The following is a 22,588-nucleotide window of genomic DNA, read 5'->3' as shown; positions in this document are numbered from 1 at the left end:
CTGGCCACTTTATTAGGTACAGCTCAGTTTCAGGAGGACAGTCACTGGCAAAAACACTCTCAAAGGGTGTGTGGGTGTGTGTGTGCGTGTGTCCTCAGACAGAGGAGGAGAAGAGAGGGGCCGGTTGTGAGGAGGGTTTTTTTTTTTTGGGGGGGGGGGGGGTTTGACTGGTTGCAACGACTAAAAACATCTGGGAAAGAGCGCACGCTCACACACACACACACACACACACACACACACACACACACACACACACACACTCACACTCCTTAGAAGCTTTATGTTCAAGTCCAGCTGAATCTTATTCCTGTCTGTATTTTTTTCCCCCTCACTAAATATGGACACTAACAAGTTTAAATTGTAGCCTCGACACAGGAAGTTCCTGCTCACACCACATCCTGTCAAAATAAAAGACATACTAAATTTATGAGTGTGTTTAAAGTATGTATAAAATAGATTTTAAAGTACATTTTAATTGAAAAAGTTTGAAAAAATGTGTTTTGGTTTTTTTTTTAAAAAAAAACGTAACTTTTGTAAAAAAAACAAAAACAAATTTCCAAAATAGTAAGATAATATAATGAGTCGGATGGAGTGTCTTGATGACCCACCATATAGAAGGAAAAAATATATCATGTTGCTTTAATGTCAATTGAAAATGAACCAAAGCAAAGTTACAACACAATCAGTGTCTTTGAAGCCCCACTGTATTTAGCTCTGTATTAAAATGACTCATTAAACACTGAAAAAATGGATGAAATAAAGCTGTTTTATGGCGTACTGACTGTTACTTTTTTTTTTCAAGTTTCTGCGGGCCGTATTAAAAAGTTTAATGGGCCACATATGGGCCCCGGACAATAGGTTGTCCATGCCTGGTTTAATGCTGCAAGCCGCCTGCTTTTCATGACATCTAACGTCTTCTTGAACGTTGATTATGCTCAGCAAGTTAATATTTTATTTCTGTATTATTTATTTTATTATATACATATATTTTTTTTTTCAATTAATTTTCGTATATTTAATTAAAAAAACATAAAAAAAGGATTTAAAACATTTAGAGAGACGTTTTTTTTTACTCTGTAGTTGTTGTTGCTGTTGTTGCTGTTGTTGTTTTTTTTGTTTTTTTTGTTTTTACTAATGAATTAATTAGTGACAATAAAACAAAGGATAAAAAAAAAAAAAATCAAAGTTGTTCGTTCTATAGCGTAACAGTTCCACTTTGACTCAGTCGCGCGAGGTGCCATAGGTCTCTGTCCGCTTGATTTGAGAATCTTTTCTCGAATTTTTCTTTTTCAACTCGTCGTCTCCTCAGGCCCCTCCCCCCTCCTGGCTGCTCCTCCTCCAGCCCCTCCCGCCTCTGGAAAGACCTCCTCCTTTGACCCAACCCCCCCCCCCCCCTTCAACCACTCCACCCTCCTCCTCCTCCAACCCCTCCCCCTCCTCCCTCTCCTCCTCCTCCTCCTCTCCCTGCTCCTCCCGCTGCTCCCAACATGGCGCCGGGCCACTCCGCCGCTGCTCCCCGGACAGTCGACGCTCTGCGGGCCGGAGGGAGGAGAGGACGCGGCGGCTCCAGGCGCTGCTGCTGCTGCAACGGCCGCTAGCCTCCCCACCCCCCCTATAAAAGCCCGCGTTGTGTGACGTCATCATCGCCAGCTAAAACTTGTGTGTGCGCGCGCGTGCGTGCGTGCGTGTGTGTGTGTGTGTGTGTGTGTGTGTGTGTGTGTGTGCTCAAGCGCGTCACCTGTTGGCCGCCGAGAGACCGACGGACGGACGGAAAGACGGAGGGAGACAGAGACAGAGACGCTGCGGGAGATGCGGACGCGGCAGCCGGCGGCGGCCAGAGGGGAGACGGACGGAGCCTCTCCGGAGGACATGAGCAGCGCCGCCCGCTCGGCAGCGACCAGCCGCGGCCACTAAAGAGAAGAAGACGACCCGCCGCCGCCGCCGCCGCCGCCGCCGAGTCGACGTTGGCCATGGACGGAGAGAACTTGGCTGCGCTGTCCGGCGGACTGGAGCGGGACCGGGAGAGACTCCCGCCCATCTACAGCAACTCCTCTCCGGCTGTAAGAGCGAACGCACCCTCGGTGTTACTTCTTAAGCCCTGCCGACCTGAAAACATTTCGGGAGCTTTTTTTTTTTTTTTTTTTTCCAAGGTTATAAAAATTATAGAAACTTACTGTAATATTCGGAAAATGTTTTTTGTTTTGTTTTGTTTTTTTTTTGTTTTTTTAAGAAAAGAGAAGTATTTCTTTTATTTAAAGGGATTGTCTTGTTTTCATTCTTGAGAAAGACATTACCCTTTTTTCAGTAATTCAAATTTTAAACAGTAATAATAAATAGTATCTCTATAAATCAAACAAGATAACATTAAAGTTTTATTTATTTGAAATCCCAGACAATTTGGAAAACAGCATTTAATATTTTTGACCAGTTTTTAGTCACCATCCTTCGCTATTAGTAGTAGTACTGGCAGTATGATCAGTATTAACCTGCCACCAGCGTCTGATGTTCTAACACCTGTTGCTGCTGCTGCTGCTGCTCCTGCTGCTGCTGCTGCTGCTGGTCGACATCCGTCACAACAACTGTTGTCGCTCTGCAACACAATCAAGCAGCACAGGATGTAAAACTGAAACCTCAGGGAAAACACTGCATTTGAGATTAGTTGAAGCCGCTGAAGCTGCATTGTTGTTGTTGTTGTTGGTGTGTGTGTGTGTGTGTGTGTGTGTGTGTGTCTCAGCGACCTGTTGCTCTGTTTGCATAAAGTTGTTCTCACTGGAACACGGAGACATTGCACTGCTGGAAAAAGTGATGCCTTATGTAACGAGACCTGAAGTCAGCGCTGCTGCTGCTGCTGCTGCTGCTGTTGCTGCTGCTGCTGCTGCTGCTGTTGCTGCTGCTGTTGCTGCTGCCGCCGCCACCGCCGCTGCTGCTGCTGCTATGGCTGCTGGAAGCCACGACCACGATGGTGATGATGTAATGTTACAAACGCAGCAGCAGCAGCAGCAGCAGCAGCAGCAGCAGCAGCAGCTCCATGGATGCTTCAGCCCTAGTGCAGCCTGCTGCAGCCCCTGCTGATGTCATCTCTCAGGGCTGCGTCAGGAAGCAGGAATGTGCCGACGGGACGTTTCTTCTGACCAATAAACAGCCTGTCGCCGCTCGCCGCGTCTGGAAACGGCATCGCCAGACGCCGTCAGACCCTGCTGCTCCTCCTGCTCCTCCTCATCCTGCTGCTCCGGCTTCTCCCCATCCACCTCCTCCACTCCTCCTCCTCATCATCCTCCTCCCCCACTTCTTCCTCTTCCTCCTGTCTTCCTCCTGTCTTCCTCCTCCTCCTCCTCTTGAGCGGCTGCAGGCTGCAACAAGGCGGCCAGTAAAAGCTGCTCGCAGGTCCGGTTCTGCCCGGTTTTACTGCTGTGGTGGTTCTCTGGTTTAGTGGCGGCCGCCTGGTTCCTCTCTGATCTTCAGAGGGGAAAAAACACACCAGGCCCGGCGCTCTCACGCTGCTGAAGGTTGTTTTTTTTTACCGCTCTGCCTTGCAAAAAGATAAAAAAGCAATGCTGAAGTTAACGGGGGAAGAGGTGGGGTTTGTGCGAGGACAACATCAAACAGAACATTTTTAAAAATTTACTACGCGTTAAATTACTTGGCTAAGTTGTTTTTAATGTGAAATCTTAATAAAGTTCTTCTGTGAAATGCTAATGGCTACTAACGCTCAGTTAGCCGTGTTTCCAGCGACTTAACACAGATTTTTTTTATTTATTTTTTTTTAGTGAGAATTGATCGTCACTTCGATTGATTGTTGCTTGATTCGTTAGAAGGCGCAGTGAAGAGCACAGAGCAGTGGTTTTCACTGGATGGATGGAAGGAGGCAGATCAGGTGATCATCTTCCTAGAGTCCCTCATTGGCTGACAGTGGTGCGGGTGCTTCGTGACCCTGACCCCAAACATTAACCAATCAGAGGCCTGATGAAGGAGCAGGTGGACGGGACCTGGCTGCTGCTGATTGGCTGACTGGCTTGCTCTTCAGCACAGCGACGTGTTGAATCGCAGTCATACTCCTGCAAAAGGGGGGCGGAGCTTCTCTATCTGTTGTGTGTGTGTGTCTGTGTGTGTGTGTGTGTGTGTCTGTGTGTGTGCTGTCATCAGCGGCTGCTGTGCATCTGTTGGTCTTCAACTCTTCAAAGAGGTGATGCAGGGTGGGGGGGGGGCGGTGATGAAGGAGGAGAAGAAAAGAAGGATGACAGCTGGAGAAGAAAGGAATTAGAAAAAAGACACGAGGGATGAAGGAAAAGAAAAGATGATCTGATTAATGCACCCCCCGACCCCCACCCCAAACTCTGATGATGTCATCTCCCTGCGACAGGGTTTCGGACGAGGAGCCAAGCAGCCTTTTCCATCTCTGGGCACCTTCATCTCCACACTGAACCAGCGGAGGGACGCCACCGGGGGGCGGGGCCTGGTCAGTCACATGACGGGGAGCCTGGGTGGAACCCATTGGCTGCGACACGGTGAGTTTTTGGACCAATACAAAACCCACTACTGGAGCTGCTGGCCCACCAGTATTATACAGCACGTGTACCGCTAATACTACAAATCCCAGAATGCTCTGCTGGTATTTTGGTGCGTCAATCAGAACAGGATATTGACTGAAGGATATTATTATGACTCAATTGGTTTATTGTTGTTATTTTATTTTTTAATTTATTGTTATATGGAAAAAGGTTGCTGTGTAATTGAAATCAGAAGGCTACAAATAAAAAAACTTCAATTTGAATTTGAAATTTGATTTTGCATGTGTGCAATATAAAGTTATTTATTGTATAGCATTAAGCTGTGCTTGTTCCATATTCAGTGTTGAAGCAAAGCTTTGGGTCCATTTGAAAAAAGTTCACTGTTTTATCCGGAGGAAGATTTCTTCAATTCATATCAATGTTGACCTGAGACTTTGTCCAAGTTTTAAATTTTGGCCCCACTGTGTGTTTGAGATTGGCTCCCCCGCAGTGTAGCTCCTCCCCTTCACTCACTGCAGAGCAATGACTTCATTTTCTAAACTATGACGGAAACAGGAAGTGGGAGCTGGGAATCGTTGGTTTCAGAGCGAAGCAGGTTTTCGTCTCCCTCGGTCGGTCCGACTCGCCGTCTGGGATGTAATGACGTGTCACTTCCTGTGTTTACAGTCGGCCTGATGTATGTGGCGGCTCCGTCTGTGTTTATGTTAACGCTGCTGCGAGGAGGAGGAGGTAGAGGAGGGAGAGGAGGGAGAGGAGGGAGAGATGGAAGAGATGGAAGAGGAGGAGGAGGAGGAGGAGAAATTTACACTTGGGCTCCTTCAATTGAGTTGGACCTTGAAAGTGTTGAGTATGATGATGATGATGATGATGATGATGATGATGAGGACGAAGGGACGACTTGAATTTTCTCTCAGTTGGTGAAATTTCTGCAAATTTTAGAAATCGGTTGGAAACGTTTGTTGATTGACAGACTCTGCGACAGAGAGGTGAGAGTGAGTGAGTGAGTGAGTGAGTGAGTGAGTGAGTCAGCGGAGGAAGAGGAGGAGGATGAAGATGAGGAGGTGAGAGGTCTCTGAGGGAGACTGCTGCTGACGCACGAGCTGACGAGGCAGCAGTGATGAAGGAGGAGGAGAATGATGATAATGATGATGATAATGATGATGATGATGATCATGATGATGACCAGCCTTCTTGCAGAAATAGAGTTGCAGTACCACAGTTGACCACTAGTCACTGTGTTTCTGTTTAGTTTGCCATTATTTCTGCCTCGCAGCAGAATTCTCTACAGGAAGTGGAGATTTTTTTTTTTTTCCTGAAATCGCTTTTTAAAATTTGCAAAAAAGTCATTTCATTTCTATAACAATGACAGAAATGATGATAATAACAATTTGCCGGGGACATGCGGCACTTTGATCACATGACTGTTCAGGACTTCAATGCATCGTGATCATCACTGAGTCTCTTTCATGTGATGTGACAGCGGCAGTTCCCACAATGCACCTGGACGCGTTGCCGCGGAGACCGACACAATGGCAGTCTAATTATAAGTGTGTGTGTGTGTGTGTGTGTGTGTGTGTGTGTGTGTGTGTGTGTGTGTGTGTGTGTGTGTGTGTGTGTGTGGCCTCTGCGATCAGGCGCTGATTGAGGACAACAGCTGCTGTTTGTACACGACATCATCATCATCATCATCATCATCAAGATAGTGTCATACAGGGTGTGAAACCCGTCAGTATTTGGTGGGGGGGGGCCCTTGGCCCAAAAAAAACCCTGTGAATAATATTTATTTAAAAAAATTAATATTAGATATTAGACGTAATAGACAGGATCTGTCCTGTCTATTACGGTCCCTTTAAATTCCCTACTTTGCTATTAAACAAATACTACTAATAATAAATATTTATTCATATCAATATAAAGCCACACACAAAACAATGCAGCATTAAAGCAAATACGTATGTATATACATATATATAATTCTTCATATATACACAGTATGTATGAAGAAATATATATGAAAAGGCCATAAAACACGTTTTAATGTAAAATGCAGACGAATTTAGTCAGGATTAAGTAAGACTGTTTTTTTTGGCGCCACCTTGTGTTTGCTGACCAGGTGTGTGTTTGTGTGTGTTTGTGTGTGCGTCGCAGGTCGTGAGTTGCCGCCGATCTGCAGTGACGTCCGGCAGAAGCATCGTCTCTCCATCGACACGCTGCCGCCGGAGGTCAAGGCTCCGTTTCCCTGCGAGGCCATCGTCCCGCTGAGAACCAAGACCAGCAGGGAGTTCCAGTGAGAGGACACACACACACACACACACACACAGCTAGACCAAGTTAGGCTACATCTGTAGCGGCACGATATCAGTTCTTCTAATCTACACTTTTGTTCAGGGGGAAAGTCACAGGCAACACTCTGAAAGTGTGTGTGTGTGTTTGTGTGTGTGTGTGTGTACAGGGAGGACATGGAGCATGCCGTCCAATCAGGTGACTGGAAGGAGGTCCGGGAGTTTTACCTGACCACCTTCGACTCCTTTATCGAGATCAACGCCGCCTTCAAGGTGAACACACACACACACACACACACACACACACACACACACACACACACACAAACTGTATTTCCCTCCATGCTTTTATTTTTCAATGATCTGAGCATTTCTCCCCCCTCACTTCCTGTTTCTCTCTCTCAAATCCACCCCCTCCCCTGTCCCTCTCGCTCCGCCTCCCCTTTGCCCCTCCCTCCTCCTCCTCCTCCGCTGTAGCGGGAAGCTAACGGACAGTTCAACACCATTGACGATTCCGGGGTCAACGCCAAGTTTGTCAACGTCGTGTACGACGCTCTGCTCAGCACGGTGAGAGAGCGAGTTCAGCCAGCAGGGGGCGACTGTTTCTTGTTCCACTGACGCCTGAAGTGTGTGTGTGTGTGTGTGTCTGACTGCAGCCTCAGGACATCCAGAAGTCGGTGTTGAAGGGCATCATCAACAGTCTGCTGCGGGAGTGGAAAGGGTAAGCAGTCGGAAATAATCTAAATTAATCTTAATTAATCTAAATTAATTTAACCTTTTAAGTGTTTGGTGAGCTGCAAAATTCGACTGCTCCTTTAATCGTCCTGAAAGCAGCTGCGACCGCACAAACAGCAGCAGCTGGAGGAGAGGAGGAGGAAACACTAGCTTAGCATAGCTTAGCTGGGTGCTAACTCCTTCTGCTATGTGTTTGTTTTGACTTTCAGGCCTCGGACCAAAGATGACCTGCGAGCTTATTTCGTCCTTGTGCAGGTGAGGGTGCAGCATCGTCTCGCCAGAGGACAGAACGCCAAGAATGACGCTAGCATAGCAATTCTTTAGCGGATTGACTTTGGAAAGATCAATTCTTCTGATTGCCGATTACTCTGAGCTGGAACAATATGCCAAGTTACCTGTGAACTTTTGCACTTTGAATGGGTCTCCACTTACAGGACTTCACTTTCAGAGAAGCAGACCCCTCACAGTACTAAAGAAAGAATTTGTGTGTGTGTGTGTGTGTGTGTGTGTGTGTGTGTGTGTGTGTGTGTGTGTGTGTGTGTGTGTGTGTGTGTGCAGAACCCACAATATTCCAGCACCAGCACCTTTGTGATCTACGCTCACCTGCTGCGGCAGATCGCTTCTCTGTCTGAGGCCGACCACCACTTCCTGGTCCACTGGCTCAAGAAGTAGGTCTCTTAGTGTGTGTGTGTGTGTGTGTGTGTGTGTGTGTGTGTGTGTGTGTGTGTGTGTGTGTGTGTGTTGCTTTTGTGCTCAAGAGGTCTTTTACTCACTGGGATCTCTTGGTGATATTGCTCTCTCTCTCCTCTCTCTCTCTCTCTCCCTCTGTCTCTCTCTCTCTCTCTCCCCTTCTCTCCCTCTCTCTCTCTCTCTCTCTCTCTCTCTCTCTCTCTCTCTCTCTCCGTCTCTCTCTCTCTCTCTGTCAGACTGTCTCCCAGGAGGTTCCGGCAGCTGGTAGAGCGCCTCCTGCAGTTCATCTCCACCCGACTGTTTCCTGCTGAGCCTGATGAACTTCCTCCTCTGGCCAAATGTTCCTGGTGGATCCCGTCGGCCACCAAAGTTCTCGGCCTTTTCAGTGCGTCACGCACACACACACACACTGATACACATACACACACACACACACACTCTAATACTTTGTATCCCGATGCTCAGACGCGGCCAACAGCGTGTCGTCCCCTCCCATCATGCCTTTCACCGACTTCTACAACATCACGCTGGAGCACATCGACTTCATGGAGGAGTACCGCACCTGGCAGAGCTACGGCAACTCCAACAGGTCAGAGCAAGGGGGAACACCGCCGTGCCCTCTGATTGACTGAGAGTGGAGCGGAGCTTTGTGACGACTCGTCTGATTGGTTCTCCTGTAGGTTCTCCTTCTGCCAGTTCCCCTTCATCCTGTCGACGGCCGTGAAGAAAACCATCATCCAGAAGGACTCGGAGCAGCAGATGATCAGCCAGGCCAGGGTGAGAGAGGGAGAGAGGGAGGAGAGGGAGGAGAGAGAGGGAGAGAGGGAGAGAGGGAGGAGAGAGAGGGAGGGGAGGGAGAGAAAAAGAGAGACAGACACACACACAAACTTTTTTAACTTTATTATCAAAGACCTCATCATCAGGGACCCTGTTTTATGAAATTCTATACTGAAGAAATGTGTGTGTGTGTGTGTGTGTGTGTGTGTGTGTGTGTGTGTGTGTGTGTGTGTGTGTGTGTGTGTGTGTGTTGGTCTGGCAGCAAAGCCTGGTCAGTAAGGTTTCTCGCAGGCAGCGAGTGGACATGAACCTCCTGTTCCTCAACATCAAAGTGCGACGAGCTCAGCTCCTCAGCGACTCACTGGATGAGGTCAGCGCACACACACACTAACACACACATACCAATACACAATAACACACACACACACTTCTATTTTCTTTAGACTCCCCATTTTCTCCCTTTATCACCGCTACGCCCCCCACTCCTCCTGTTTGGGGGCGTGGCCTGTTCGTGATGGGCGTGGCTTCCCAGTTGACCCCTCCCCCCTCTGCTTTGTGTTGTGTTCTGTGCGGCTGACAGCTGATGAGGAAGCGCTGCGACTTGAAGAAGAAGCTGCGGGTGACCTTCGTGGGGGAGGCGGGTCTGGACATGGGGGGTCTGACCAAGGAGTGGTTCCTGCTGCTGGTCAGGCAGATCTTCCACACCGACTATGGTAGGAGGACCTACCTGACCTACCTGACCTACCCACCTCACCTGTCCATCACCTGCCAACCTGTCTGTGTCAGTCTGTCTGTCAGTCCTCTCTCTACTTCCTCCTTTTTCTCTCACCCACATTACTTCTCCATCTCTCTTCCTCCTCTACCACCTCCTCTCTCCTGCCTCCTCTTCCTCCTTCTCCTGTCTTTCTCTTATCCTCCTCCTCCTCCTCTTCCCTGATCCTTCTCAGCCTCCTCTCTTCTCCTCCTCTTCCTCTGCTCCTCTTCCTCATTCTCTTATCTCATCTCCTCTCTTCTTCTCCTCCTTCTCCTCCTCTTCTTCTCCTTCCTCTTCTCTCCTCTACTCCTCCACCTCCTTCTCCTCTTCCTACTTCCTCTCTACTCCTTCTCCTTCTCTTCGCTCTTGCTCTACTGCTCCTCCTTCTCTTCTTCCTCCTCCTCTCTCTACCCCTCCACCTCTCCCTCCTCTTCTCTCCTCCTCCTCTTCTCCTTCTCTTCCTCCTCTCTGCTCTACTTTCCACAGCCGTCTGTGTTTTTGGTTGCCAGTCGCGGTTGGTCCAACTGAATCAGCTGAATGAACGCTGTGTTCTCCTCGTTAGAGGCTACACGGGGAAAACCCCCAACACACACACACACACACACACACACACACACACACACACACACACACACACACACACACACACTCAGCCGCTCCAGATGTGTTGAACAGACTGCGTCTGTTTCTCCCTCGGCTGTCTGTTTTGGGTTTTGTCACTGATGCTAATTGATGCTAATCGACGCTAACCGCTCTAGGCGAGGCCGAACGTCTTGGTCTCCCCCTGCTGGCTGGTGGCAGAAGTTCAGTTTTCCGGAGGAAGGTTTTATGTAGGAGGAAGTTTAACTGAAAGTGCGACGCCACCTGTGTATTGTAGTAACGCAACAAAACCAACACTGGTTCTGCTTGCCATTGCGCTTTGTGTGTCACTCAAGGCATAAACTCCGCCCCTAATTATTCCTCCTCTGTCTGATTGGACCAGGCATGTTCACCTACATGAAGGAGTCGCGCTGCCACTGGTTCAGCAGCTGGAAGTGTGACAACTACTCTGAGTTCCAGCTGGTCGGGACGGTATCCTTCAACTGCCAGTAGGGGGAGCCGTTTGCTGCTGATCGGCCACGCCCACCTGCTCTTATGTAACCCAACCAGCAGCAGATGGAGCAGTGGGCGGAGCTTGGGCTGGGTTTTTTTTTTTCTTGAAGAAGTTTGCAGGAACGGTGGAGAAAGTGCTAGTGTGTGTGTGTGTGTGTGTGTGTGTGTGTGTGTGTGTGTGTGTGTGTGTGTGTGTGTGTGTGTGTGTGCTCACTGGGCGAACTATCCAGCATTTTATCCTCAGTTAGTAGCCAGCTGGGAACTGTCAAAAGGTTATATAACCTAATAGCTCCATGTTCCTGCCAGGTGTGTGTGTGTGTGTGTGTGTGTGTGTGTGTGTGTGTGTGTGTGTGTGTGTGTGTGTGTGTGTGAGAGAGAGACAGAGAGAGTGTGTCTACGTTTGTGTTGGTGTGCACTGGTGTGCTAGAACAAAATGTTTGAGGCTTCAGGGGTGTGTTGCCGGGCAGAAGTAAAAACAGACGCAAAAACAACAAAAGGAAGTTTAAATAAAGTTACACTCATGACTTCATCTGACACCCGGCTCTGAAGGTTCTGATTGGACAGGAGAGGCCACACCTTCCCATCCAATGTTTTCAAATCAGGCTATGTGAGCTCACTTGTCTTGCACCAGTCTGCCTCCGGTGGCCAGACTGAGGTACTGAAGGAACACAGCTGTGCAGTTTTTTTAGTTAGTTGTTTCATGTGTTGACATCTTTGCAGTTTTTTTTTACTGAAGGTTAGCTGGCATCTGATTGGCTGTCAGTGTGTGTTTGTGTGTGTGTGTGTAAAAGCTACCTGTAACCAGTACTGTTCCCTTTTTTACACACAACCTCGACCTGCACATTGACAACACATCTGCTCACCACATGTAGCAGCTGTGTGTGTGTGTGTGTGTGTGTGTGTGTGTGTGTGTGTGTGCTGGCCTTAACATCTCATCCACCTGCACACACGCTTGCAGTTTCTCCACCGTTCCTGCAAACTCCTTCGAGAAAAACATAAAAACAAACTAAGCTCCGCCCCCTGCCCTCTGGCGCCGCCTCCAGCCAGCTGTTGAAGTGTTGCTCAGTGTGTTGCTCAGTGTGTTGCTCAGTGTGTTGCTGTGCTATGTGGAGCGACCAGGTCGCCCCCTGCTGGCCAGCAGGTTCCTTCCTTAACTGGTGCTGTGTGTCAGCTGATGGGCCTGGCAGTGTACAACAGCATCGCTCTGGACATCCACTTCCCGCTCTGCTGCTACAGGTCGGTGCCGCCCCTCACTACCTGTTTCCTACTAACCCTGGTGGTGGGTTTTCTCTTGTTTCCTAACGAGCTGTCACGCCTTCGCAGGAAGCTGCTGACTCCTCCCACTGCACCATGTGACCAGAACACTGTGGTGGGCGTGGCCGCCGCCTCGCTGGACGACCTGCAGCAGATCATGCCGGTGGGTGCCTGTTTGTGGGAGATTTCACTTGGTCCCCCCCACCCCCCAGACTTTAATCAGGAGGGGGAGGGGCTTGAGAAGTGTAGTCTCAGTAGGAAGGTGAGGCCACTGATCCTGTCAAAACCTTCAAATTAAAGGCGGTTTTAGGAGATTCCTCAACAAAGTTTGAACAAGTCCACCAAAGTTCTGCTCTGTGAGCTGAAACTCTCGTCGTGGTTGAGTTCAGTCTTAGAGGCTCTCAGTGCTCATCCAATCACAGGACGGGACGCGTACGTGTGAAGTTCAGCGTAAGACCAGCTAGCTGGTCTCGGCATTGCGGACGCGAGATGTGATTGGCTGTCGCAACTGACGGTGGTGCGTTCACTGACAGCGAACAGGATCCTGCAATGTTGACTCTGAAGGCATCAGGCAGATTTCATGGAAGCTGACAACACAAGTTGAAGCTGAAATATGATTGGATGAGAACTCTGCCGTAATATACAGCAATGGAAGCAGTGCAACCAAGTGGATACAATGTGACATCCATAGAACAACTATGAAGAATAACTGTATTATCATATTTATTTATCTAAGTCTGTTTAGTCCAGCCGAGAGACAGGAACCAGTACGCGGTGCTATACTGCTCCACCTGGGGGCGCTGTGGCCGCACTGTTTGAGCTCAACACAGACCCGCGCTTCTCAGCTCCGCCACTAGATGGAGCCACAGTTGAAGTTTTCCCCCCCTCTCCTCAACTCTGAAAACTCAGCTGGACTCCGCTCAGTTCCCACAAGCTTGCAAAAGAATCTGTGACACGCTGCAGCAGTTGAAATCCCTCGCGGAGTTTTTCTTTAGTGAGTCACTCTTCAGAAATAACGAAAAATTTCATTTCCTCACATTTGATTTTGTGTGATCATGTTTGAAGGATGAGTCTGGTGGCGCCGCCAAAGCCCCGCGCCCCCCCCCTTCCACACACACACACACACACACACACACACACACACACACACACACACACATACCCGTCTTGAGGACATCGCCACGTCCCCTGTGCAGCTGCACATTCTGTTCAGACACCTTCTTCTTCTTCTTCTTCTTCTTCTTCTTCTTATAGAATAGAACACCTTTACTAATCCCACATTGGGCAAAAAAACAAATTGCATAATTGCAGCAACAAAAAGTAGTGCAAAGAGAAGGAAAAATAAATATTTACATGTCATGAACAGTTTGACTATTTACAGTTTTCTGCACTTTGCTTCTTCTTCTTCTTCTTCTTCTTCTTCTTCTTCTTCTTCTTCTTCTTCTTCTCTTTCTTCTTCTCCTGCTGGAACAACAGCTGGAGGACATTTTTTTTAATTGTTTTATTTTTAACCCAGGACAAAGGGGGTGTGTCTCTCTGGCCAGGGCGGAAAGTTGAACACCTGCTGCACGACATCTGAAGTACGTCGACGGTGGAGTGTGATAGTGCAGGGGAGTGGGGGAGGGGTAGCAGGGTAGGTTTGAGGTGGTGGGGGTAGGGGGGGGGGTGGGTGGGTGAAAAATCTGAGCCAGCAGCAGTACGGAACCTTAGTCATGGTGTTCAGACGCTCACACACACACACACACACACACACACGCTGGGAGGACGTTGGTTGTGTAACTGCTGCAGGGTTCAGACTCGCTGCCAAGTTCTTCAAACCTGCACTCATCCCAGTGAAACCTCAAGCAAGCGTTCAGCCAAGTGACTTTGCAGAAAGTTGCTCACACCTCAGCAGAAGGAAAAAGTTTCCACCACCCATGAAACATTTTTATCACGTGTGTTTATTTTAATTATTATTATTGTTAGGGATGCACTGATATACCCAGTATCGGGTATCTTTACTGTTGCTGGGGTTGAGTGCTCTTCTCATCCTTATATGCGCTGATACCACGACACTGATACCAGTTGTGTATGCATGTATATGGCAATTTTGTTAGATTTGTGTTTGTACTGCAGTGCCACTTGTCACAGTCGTCCTATGTTGAGGAATGTCGTTCAGATAACAGAACATCTGTGGAAAACTGTGGAAAATTAAAAAAAAAAGTCAAAGTAATTCAATAATGTGTAATGATTTTATGAAGTACTCAGTATCGGTGAGTACTGAAATGTAATTTCTTGTACTCATTCTGTAAAAGAGTGGTATCAGTGCATTAGTAATTACTATTGATAATGAACACACCTTTGCTAACCATGAGGTGCTGTGTGTGTGTGTGTGTGTGTGTGCAGGATCTGGCTCACGGTCTGGGGGAGCTGCTGAGCTACGAGGGGAACGTGGAGGAGGACTTCTACCTCACCTTTCAGGTACCTGGCTACCCACTCGGTCACAGCGCCACCACTTGGAACAAAGAACAAAAATTAAAATAAATCTCTTGACGTCACATTTGTTCCTCATTTTAGTTTTTTTTCTGCAGAAATCTTTTTTTTAATTGTTGCTTTCACCTCGCTGCTACTTTACTTCTGCCTCAGTTTGGAGTGGAGCAACTTTGCTGAGGTGGCGTGTTGCTACGTGTGTGTGTGTGTGTGTGTGTGTGTGTGTGTGTGTGTGTGTGTGTGTGTGTGCGCGTGTGTGAGGATATTCTGGTCCAGCTTGTCTGTAAGGGAACGTTATGTAAGGCTGTAATTTTAACTACCGAACTCCACCCCTCCTCCCTTCCATTCCCCCCTCATCCCGCTCCACTGTGACTCAGGCTTCCTACCACACTCACACACACACACACACACACACACACAAGCACACACACTGGGCCTATTCATCCCCAGCTACACACCAGCTGAGTCTCTCAACTTCAAGCTGCTCCACTGACCAAAAGCCTCCTTCACAGTTTGTCCCAGTTTTCTAGAAAAGTCTCTCTGGCCTGATGATGAAGATGATGATGATGATGTTTCCTGTTTCCAGGTGTTCCAGGAGGAAATGGGCGTGGTCAAATCCTACAACCTGAAGCCCGGAGGCGACAGGATCCCTGTCACCAAACACAACAGAAAGGGTGAGTTCGCTCAAATCTCAAAAACCCGTCTGGTCGAATCACCTGGTCCAAATCACCTGGTCCGAGTCTGAACGGACCAATAAACATCAGCATCATCCCCCTGAGGAGGCGGAGCTTTTAAATTTCGAATGTGCAAATTTGACAATGCTTCCTAGCTGCTACTGAGCAATTCCTTAACAAAAATAATACATAAACTAATATTTAAGAAAAAAAACTTAATAGAAATAGAATAGAATAGAAAACAAGTGATCTATTCGAAAAGGAGTGAGAAAAAGCATTTGAGAAAAAGTTTGATAGCCTGTTAGCTTTTACCCCTTTTTTTAAAGATGAATAAAGGATATATATATGTACATATATATGTGTGTGTGTGTGTGTGTATCAGTATATATGATATACAGTATATCATATATACTGATACACACAATATATCATCAGTATGTTAGATACTTTAATTATAACCCCGACCCCGAGTTGGAAGAAGAACCAGGAAGTGAAGATTTTTATTCCGTGTCGCTATCTCCCGACCGGCTCTGCTAACAGTGGGCGGAGCCTGAGTGTGTACAGCGTGTGGCTAACGCCGATGCTAACACCGATGCTAACCGCATGACTCTTCTCCAGAGTATGTCCAGCTCTACGTGGACTTCCTGCTCAACAAGTCCATCTACAAGCAGTTTGCCGCCTTCTACCACGGCTTCCACAGCGTGTGTGCCTCAGACGCACTCATGGTGAGTCCACACTGTGTGTGTGTGTGTGTGTGTGTGTGTGTGTGTGTGTGTGTGTGTGTGTGTGTGTGTTTGCACTGGGTTATCAAAACAGAAACAGACAGAACAAACATTCACTCCTCTCGCTCTCTCGCTGGTTCAGTGGAGAAGGAGGGTCCGATCACATGAAGAGAATTACACATATGGTTGAATAATGAATATTTATTGTAGTTATTGTGTTGTTGTTGTTGTTGTTCGTTTTTCTTCTACAAGTGTCTAGACCAACAACAAGAGAGCAGCCGTCTCTTTCTCTCTCAGATGAACCAAAACTGGGGCAGAATTCATGAACAAACACTTAATTTCATTAACGAGCAGCTCGTTAACGGTCCATCGTCAGGACTCAGACAATGTGACCTCTGACCCTCCGCTGCCCTGGTCTCACTGGCACGGCTGGGGCAGGCAAAGGTCAGAGGTGTTTTGGAAGGAAACAAAAATGTTGAGATGAATTACAAACTTTTTGCTGTTCATTAGTGTAATTATTTTTTTTGTGTTACATAAATATTTTGTGAGGTATTTTTCTAATGTTTAAATGTGTTTCTTTATTTTTTTGGTTTATTCTAAATTTTATTAGTTAAGAAAAACTGTTACGTTACATATATATATATGTGTGTGTGTGTGTGTGTGTGTGTGTGTGTGTGTGTGTGTGTGTGTACTGTATGTATATAAATGTATATATATATTTTATAATTATTTATATATCGTTAAGACGTCCTTCAAAACTAAAAACAGCTGCAGCAGAGCCACAGTGTGACCTCAGTCACGTCCACAGAGTGTGTGTGTGTGTGTGTGTGTGTGTGCGTGCGTGTTCCTGCATGTCTGTGTATGTGTGACTCTGTTAGTTGTCGCTGCTTTGTGTTTTGATAAGTATTCACTCAGTGTGTGTTGAGTTGGTTGCATCAGTTGTGTTAGTTTTTTTTTGTCAGTTGTGTTCGTTGTCACTTAGTTGTGTGAGTCTCGTTGTCTCTTTGCAACTCGGTTCCGCTGTCTGCCAACTGTTTGACACACGTTCCTCTGCGTTAGCTTTCGGTGGTGACATCACTTCCTTTTTCCTGTTTTTCCGACGTTGCATTAGCTGCCCGTCACTGTCGTCACTCTTCCGGCGACGCCACTCTTGCGTCCGAGGCGGGCATGGCCTTTTTTCGTAGAAAACACACAATCTGGGTCAGACTAAGGAGCAGGAGGAAAGAGTGAGAGAGAGACAAACGCTAGTGATTAGCCAATGAAACCACAGATTTTTATCTTCTAATATTTTATTTGCAACTTAATCAAACTAAAATCTCACATGTGTTTCCTTCTAACTTCCTGGCTGCTCTCTGAAGATTTACATCAGTCCCTACAGGAAATGAGAAGCTTTGTGACACGTCTCCCTCTTGAACTAGCTTACAAGACTGAACTGTCAGTCTATGTATATTTATATATATATATATATATATATTATATATATGTATATATATACATATATATAATATATATATATATATACATACATATGTATACATATATATATATATGTATATATATACATATGTATACATATATATATGTATATATATATACATATATATATACATATGTATACATATATATATGTATATATATACATATGTATACATATATATATATATATGTATATATATATATATATATATATATATGTATATATATATATATGTATATATATATATATATTTATATATATATATATATATATATATGTATATATATATATGTATACCTGTGTGGTCCTATGTGGTTCTATGTATTTACAAATCTTCACTTTCTTGTCTTTTTATTATGTCCCAGTGAAAAAATTGTAAAAGACCTCGAGAGCTTCTCAGCAAAGTGGTTCCATAAAAACATTTTGTTTGCTATTTTAAATAATTAATAATTTCTTTCTGAGATGTTGAAGGATTGAATGTTGCTTTTTGACTTGTGTTCGAGCGTTTATTGTTAATTATTATTTATTTTTTCATAATTTTATGTCTTTATTTAAAAGTTTCATAATTTTCTTCTTCTTCATCTTCTTCTGGAGCTTCTGCGCCCCGAGGAGGTGGAGATGTTGGTCTGCGGAAGTCCTCAGCTGGACATGAGCGCCCTGCAGAAGGCCGCCCAATACGAAGGCTACGCCAAAACGGACACCACCGTCAGGTGAGACGCCGCCACTTCCTGCGCAGCTGGTGGAAACCGGTTTGGGGCTATTGCAGCGTGTGGGGCCGCTTTTAAAGCAGGAAGTAAGGACACACTGGAGAGTGAAAGTCGGCGTTGACAGCTGACGACAAGCAGATGCAGCTTGTTACACAACTGCACAACAGCGACCCGCTGACTGACTGACACACACTCCGGTTATCTAAAGGGCACTGACTGGCTGAGAGTCCAGCAGACAGACAGGAGACACACAGACAGTCAGTCAGACAGGCAGTCAAGCAGGCAGTTAAGTAGACAGACAGAGAGACAATCATACAAACACTCAGTCAGACAGTCAGGCAGACAGACAGACAGACAGACAGTCAGACAGACAGGCAGTTGTTTCAGCTCCCAGTCAGTGGTTGAGATTCCTGTCGGCTTCCTCCAGACTCTGGGTCGTTTCCCAGGAGACAGGAACGCCGCCGCCGCTGCCACTGCTGGGATCTGTGGTTGTCCTGGTTGGCAGCAGAAGAATAAGTAGAACTAGAAGAAGCGACGGGCTACATGTTAATGACGAGCTGATTCAGGGTTACACAACAACCTCCAGTTTGGCCTCCATTTGCCCCACCAGGCAAGGGGCCATCTTGACCGAGGGTGACACAATGACTGACAGGTGCCTGCTGTTGCCCCCCCACTCCAGGTGCTTCTGGGACGTGGTGCTGGCCTTCCCCCTGGAGATGCAGAAGAAGCTGCTGCACTTTGCCACAGGAAGCGACCGCGTCCCGGTGGGCGGCACCGCCGAGCTCAACTTCAAGATCTCCAAGATCGACGTTCCCACCGACTGGTGAGAGAGCTGCGACCTTGAGCTGGCCTCTGAAGGTCACGGCAGCAGGAAGTGATTGACAGTTCTGTGTGTGTGTGTGTGTGCGTGTGCGTGCGTGTGTTTAAACCCATTCAACAGGCCCGCCCCCACCCCTTCACACCCCATCAACCTCCTGCCCCGATCATGTTGGTAAATGTCCATATGCAATCAGTGAAAAATTAGAAATGAAAAATCTTGATATTTCAAGTGATGCATGGAAATCTAAAAGTTAAAAAAGATTGTTTGAACTTGGAATCATGTCTGTATCTCATCTAGAAAGGGAGGTCCCCAGCAGCCACCTCTATGTCCACTGACCCACTGGGCCAGATAAACGAGTACGTGTGTATGTGTGTGTGTACGTGAGCCGCTAACAATAGACACAAAATATCAGCAGCAGATCAACTTCCTAATGTCTTATCCTGCCTGGTGACCGTGACCGGCCAATCAGCAGCATCTCAGGAAGGGGAGGAGCTTTGTGTTGGTGGTTTGGTTGTGGCAAGGCACACAGTGTTTTACATCAGGTCCCCAATGGCTGGCTTCAGCATGGCTCAGAAGAGGCTCCGCCCCTCTTTGCTTTGAAACGCGCCGGCTGAACGAGAAAATTCAAAGAAACTCAGATACTCAGATGTGGGAGGTAACAAAGTACAAATACTTTGTTACTGTACTTAAGTAGATTTTACAAGTATCAACTTATGTACTTATTTATTTATTTATTTTTCTGACGACTTTTTACTTTTACTTCCTACATTTGTAGGGAGTATATTTGTACACATTTGTACTTTGTACTTCTTACATGAGAAAAACATGCTTGCTACTTTTGTGTTAAAGAGACCCTAAAAGACGCAAATTCTTTTCAAACTAATTCACTTATTATTATTACAGTTGTTTGTTGCCAGAAGTGGAACTATTTAATACGACACTGGATTGTATTTTAGATGGAGATTATTTTCAAGTACCTCTGCCTCTGAACAAATGTATTGTTGCATTAATTGCAAAAAAAAAAAAAAAATCAAATTTACTTTTTACCGAAGTACTTTTTCATAATTTTACTTGAGCAAAGGAGTTAAATCGGTACTTAGAGTTTTTTTTTTTTTTTTTTGCACAAATACTTTTGCCACCTCTGCAGATACTTTGTCGTCAAAAAAAGCTTTTCCTCTTTTAGCTCCGCCCCTACCGGGAGGGCGTAGCTTAACAACAACATGTCCAAATGCAGCAGCAGCTTCCTGTTCCACCTCAAAGTGCGCGGAGCCGGCAGTGATGAAATTGATGATGTAACAGCGGAGTGTTGTACTGTGTTTGCTAGTTGCACCACACGGTTACTGCCCGGAGACTGTTGAGCAACACACACACACACACACACAGAGCAGAGGGACCCGAGTTCAACCTCCTCTGACTGAGTCAGCCCGCCGGGGGTGTGGTCAAGTGGGCGTTAGTGGGCGTGGCCTCTCACCCAAGCGAGCATGAATCTATGAGAACTGTGATGACGCACCAGTGAATCTGATACGCACACACACACACACACACACACAACTAATAACATGTACGCACATTTCCCTGATTATTTCCCACACAGTGTCATCTTCTGATTGGACGCCACGTTTGGTTTGATTTAAAGGGATTGGAACACTTCAGTATTGTTACTGAATGCTTTGAACTACCGTCTTGGTTAAAACCCATTTATTAGGAGTTAAAAACACTATCATAAATATAAAAATATCTGTTAACAGGCAGAACTCCATCTCCTTGGGCGAAGTTGGGTCTAATGTTAATTCCTCCTCCTTCCCTTCCTCCCTCCCCCCCAGGCTGCCAATCTCCCACACCTGCTTCAACCAGATCTGCCTGCCACCATACCGGACCAGAAAGGAGCTCAAACACAAGCTGACCATCGCTATCTCCAACTCGGAGGGCTTTGGTCTGGAGTGACCCCAGACCTGGAACCCCCAGGACCTGGACCTGGAGCTGGAGCTGGTTCTAGTTAGTTAGCACCCCCTCCTTTGAGGTTTACATGTTGTCTGTTGGACTGTTGCATCAGGACGACTGGAGCCGTTTTCCCACCGACGGTTTCCCTGATTGAAGACGACAGGGTGACAGTGATTCTGATGGAACTGATGAAATATTTTCTGCTTGCCGACCGGTGAGGACTCGTGGGTGTTGTCCTCACTTCCTGCCAGCTAGAGGCCAGTGGTTTTCTCAGGTATTTTAGTTGACAAAAAAATTCTGATGGATTTTCGGGTTTTTCCGACACAGTGACCAGGATTTAGACGCTGCACGCCAGCATAGCAGCCAAGAGGTTGAGACACCGGGGAGGGAATGAAATCGTAGCCTCGCTTTAGCTTAGCCGCCTTGCTAGCTGCGTTTGGTGCAAAGTTGTCTTGTTTTTTTTGGTTTGTTTGGTTTTTTGTTTTTATTTTATATAAAACTTGCGTCTTTCGGCTTCAGCGTCGCCTTGACGTGACGCAGCCTCGTGTTTGTTTGGACGTAGCCATTAGCCGCTAGCCGTTAGCTTGGTGAACCTGTTTCTGCTTCTGCCGCGGTGGTCTGAGAGAGAGACACAGCCCCATTGGGGCCACGTTTTCAACCACTGAGGGATCAATAAACAAGAATAATAATAAAAAACAATAATATTGATAAGAGATTTTAGAATCCGCCCTTTCCGCCAGCATCACATGACCAATGAGACAAAAACTCTATTAAAGGTCCCACATTCTTACCAGCAGGTCTCCATCCTGGGCTCTAGTGCAGCACCAAATACCTGCCTGAGGGGGGCGTGGTCACTAACCCAAAAGAGATGTTGTGTTGTTTTCGTATTCCTCAACGATGCTGCTGGTTGGTGGTTCAGGGGGATTTTTCCTGCAAACGGCCAAGAGGGGGCCTAGCGGGTATTTGTGTTTTTGTTATTGTTGTTTGCTGCTCTTGAGTTTTTCCTCCCTGCTCCTGAATGTTGTTCTGTCTAATAAACCATGACAAAACATTCAAAATTTTTCTGACTCCAGCCTTTTATTTTGAAGCAGACACTTCCTGTTCCAGAGGATTTAGTTTCTCCAAACCGTTTATACACTACATGTGTGTTGTTTTCTTCATACTTCAGTCTATTAGCGTTCACTGTTTAGTGCAGACGATAATCCAAACAGAATCTAACAGTTAGATCTTTGTTTTACATACTGTATATATCATTTTTCCAGATGATCATAATATTAATTACATAATATTATCTATTCATTTTATATAGATATATTATTATATATATACATATAATATATATATAGACACACAGACAGTAATATATAAGCATATATATATGTATGTATGTATATATATATATAAAAATGTATGTATATTAATTGTATCTTGTTTTTTTTTCTCCGCCCCCACAACAGGGCTGCCCGATTCACCCCGCAGTCTCTCTCCTTCTTGATAATGACGATGGTGTGTGTCTGTCTGTCTGTCTGTCCTACATCTTTTATCACTTATCAAACAAACAGTCCTGTATGTAGGCCACGGCCGCCGCCGCTGCTCTGTCACTCAGTAACCCGCCCCCTCAGGCCTCAGCACCGTCCCGTCCAATCAGAGGAGAGACTGAGCAGAGGCTCCAACTCGTCTTTATTC

General features: G+C 46.4%; 1 protein-coding gene across 1 annotated transcript; it reads left to right on the top strand.

The window, feature by feature from the left end:
• Nucleotides 1–1,467: 1,467 nt before the first annotated feature.
• Nucleotides 1,468–21,971, top strand: hectd2 (HECT domain containing 2). Its single transcript, XM_076046115.1, has 22 exons — nucleotides 1,468–2,060; nucleotides 4,361–4,505; nucleotides 6,657–6,795; nucleotides 6,961–7,063; nucleotides 7,268–7,357; nucleotides 7,447–7,511; nucleotides 7,735–7,780; nucleotides 8,084–8,193; nucleotides 8,452–8,600; nucleotides 8,681–8,804; nucleotides 8,896–8,992; nucleotides 9,255–9,362; nucleotides 9,573–9,705; nucleotides 10,729–10,817; nucleotides 12,010–12,074; nucleotides 12,162–12,255; nucleotides 14,478–14,552; nucleotides 15,148–15,235; nucleotides 15,854–15,960; nucleotides 18,029–18,144; nucleotides 18,821–18,964; nucleotides 20,785–21,971. The coding sequence occupies exons 1-22, from the start codon at nucleotides 1,971–1,973 to the stop codon at nucleotides 20,903–20,905; spliced, it is 2,298 nt and encodes a 765-aa protein (XP_075902230.1). The 5' UTR covers nucleotides 1,468–1,970; the 3' UTR covers nucleotides 20,906–21,971.
• Nucleotides 21,972–22,588: the final 617 nt, after the last annotated feature.

Source organism: Nelusetta ayraudi, unplaced genomic scaffold (assembly GCF_046127955.1).
Source record: "Nelusetta ayraudi isolate G7.1 ecotype Tasmania unplaced genomic scaffold, CSIRO-AGI_Nayr_v1 ptg000089l, whole genome shotgun sequence".
NCBI lineage: Eukaryota > Metazoa > Chordata > Actinopteri > Tetraodontiformes > Monacanthidae > Nelusetta > Nelusetta ayraudi.
The sequence above is the reverse complement of the archived record's forward strand: the minus strand, read 5'-3'. Positions and strand labels throughout refer to the sequence as shown.

Coding starts and splice junctions, on each gene's coding strand:
- hectd2 (XM_076046115.1), top strand. CDS start 1,971: ATGGACGGAGAGAACTTGGCTGCGCTGTCCGGCGGACTGGAGCGGGAC. Junction 9,363..9,572: donor TCAGCGACTCACTGGATGAG/GTCAGCGCACAC, acceptor TGCGGCTGACAG/CTGATGAGGAAGCGCTGCGA. Junction 12,256..14,477: donor ACCTGCAGCAGATCATGCCG/GTGGGTGCCTGT, acceptor GTGTGTGTGCAG/GATCTGGCTCACGGTCTGGG.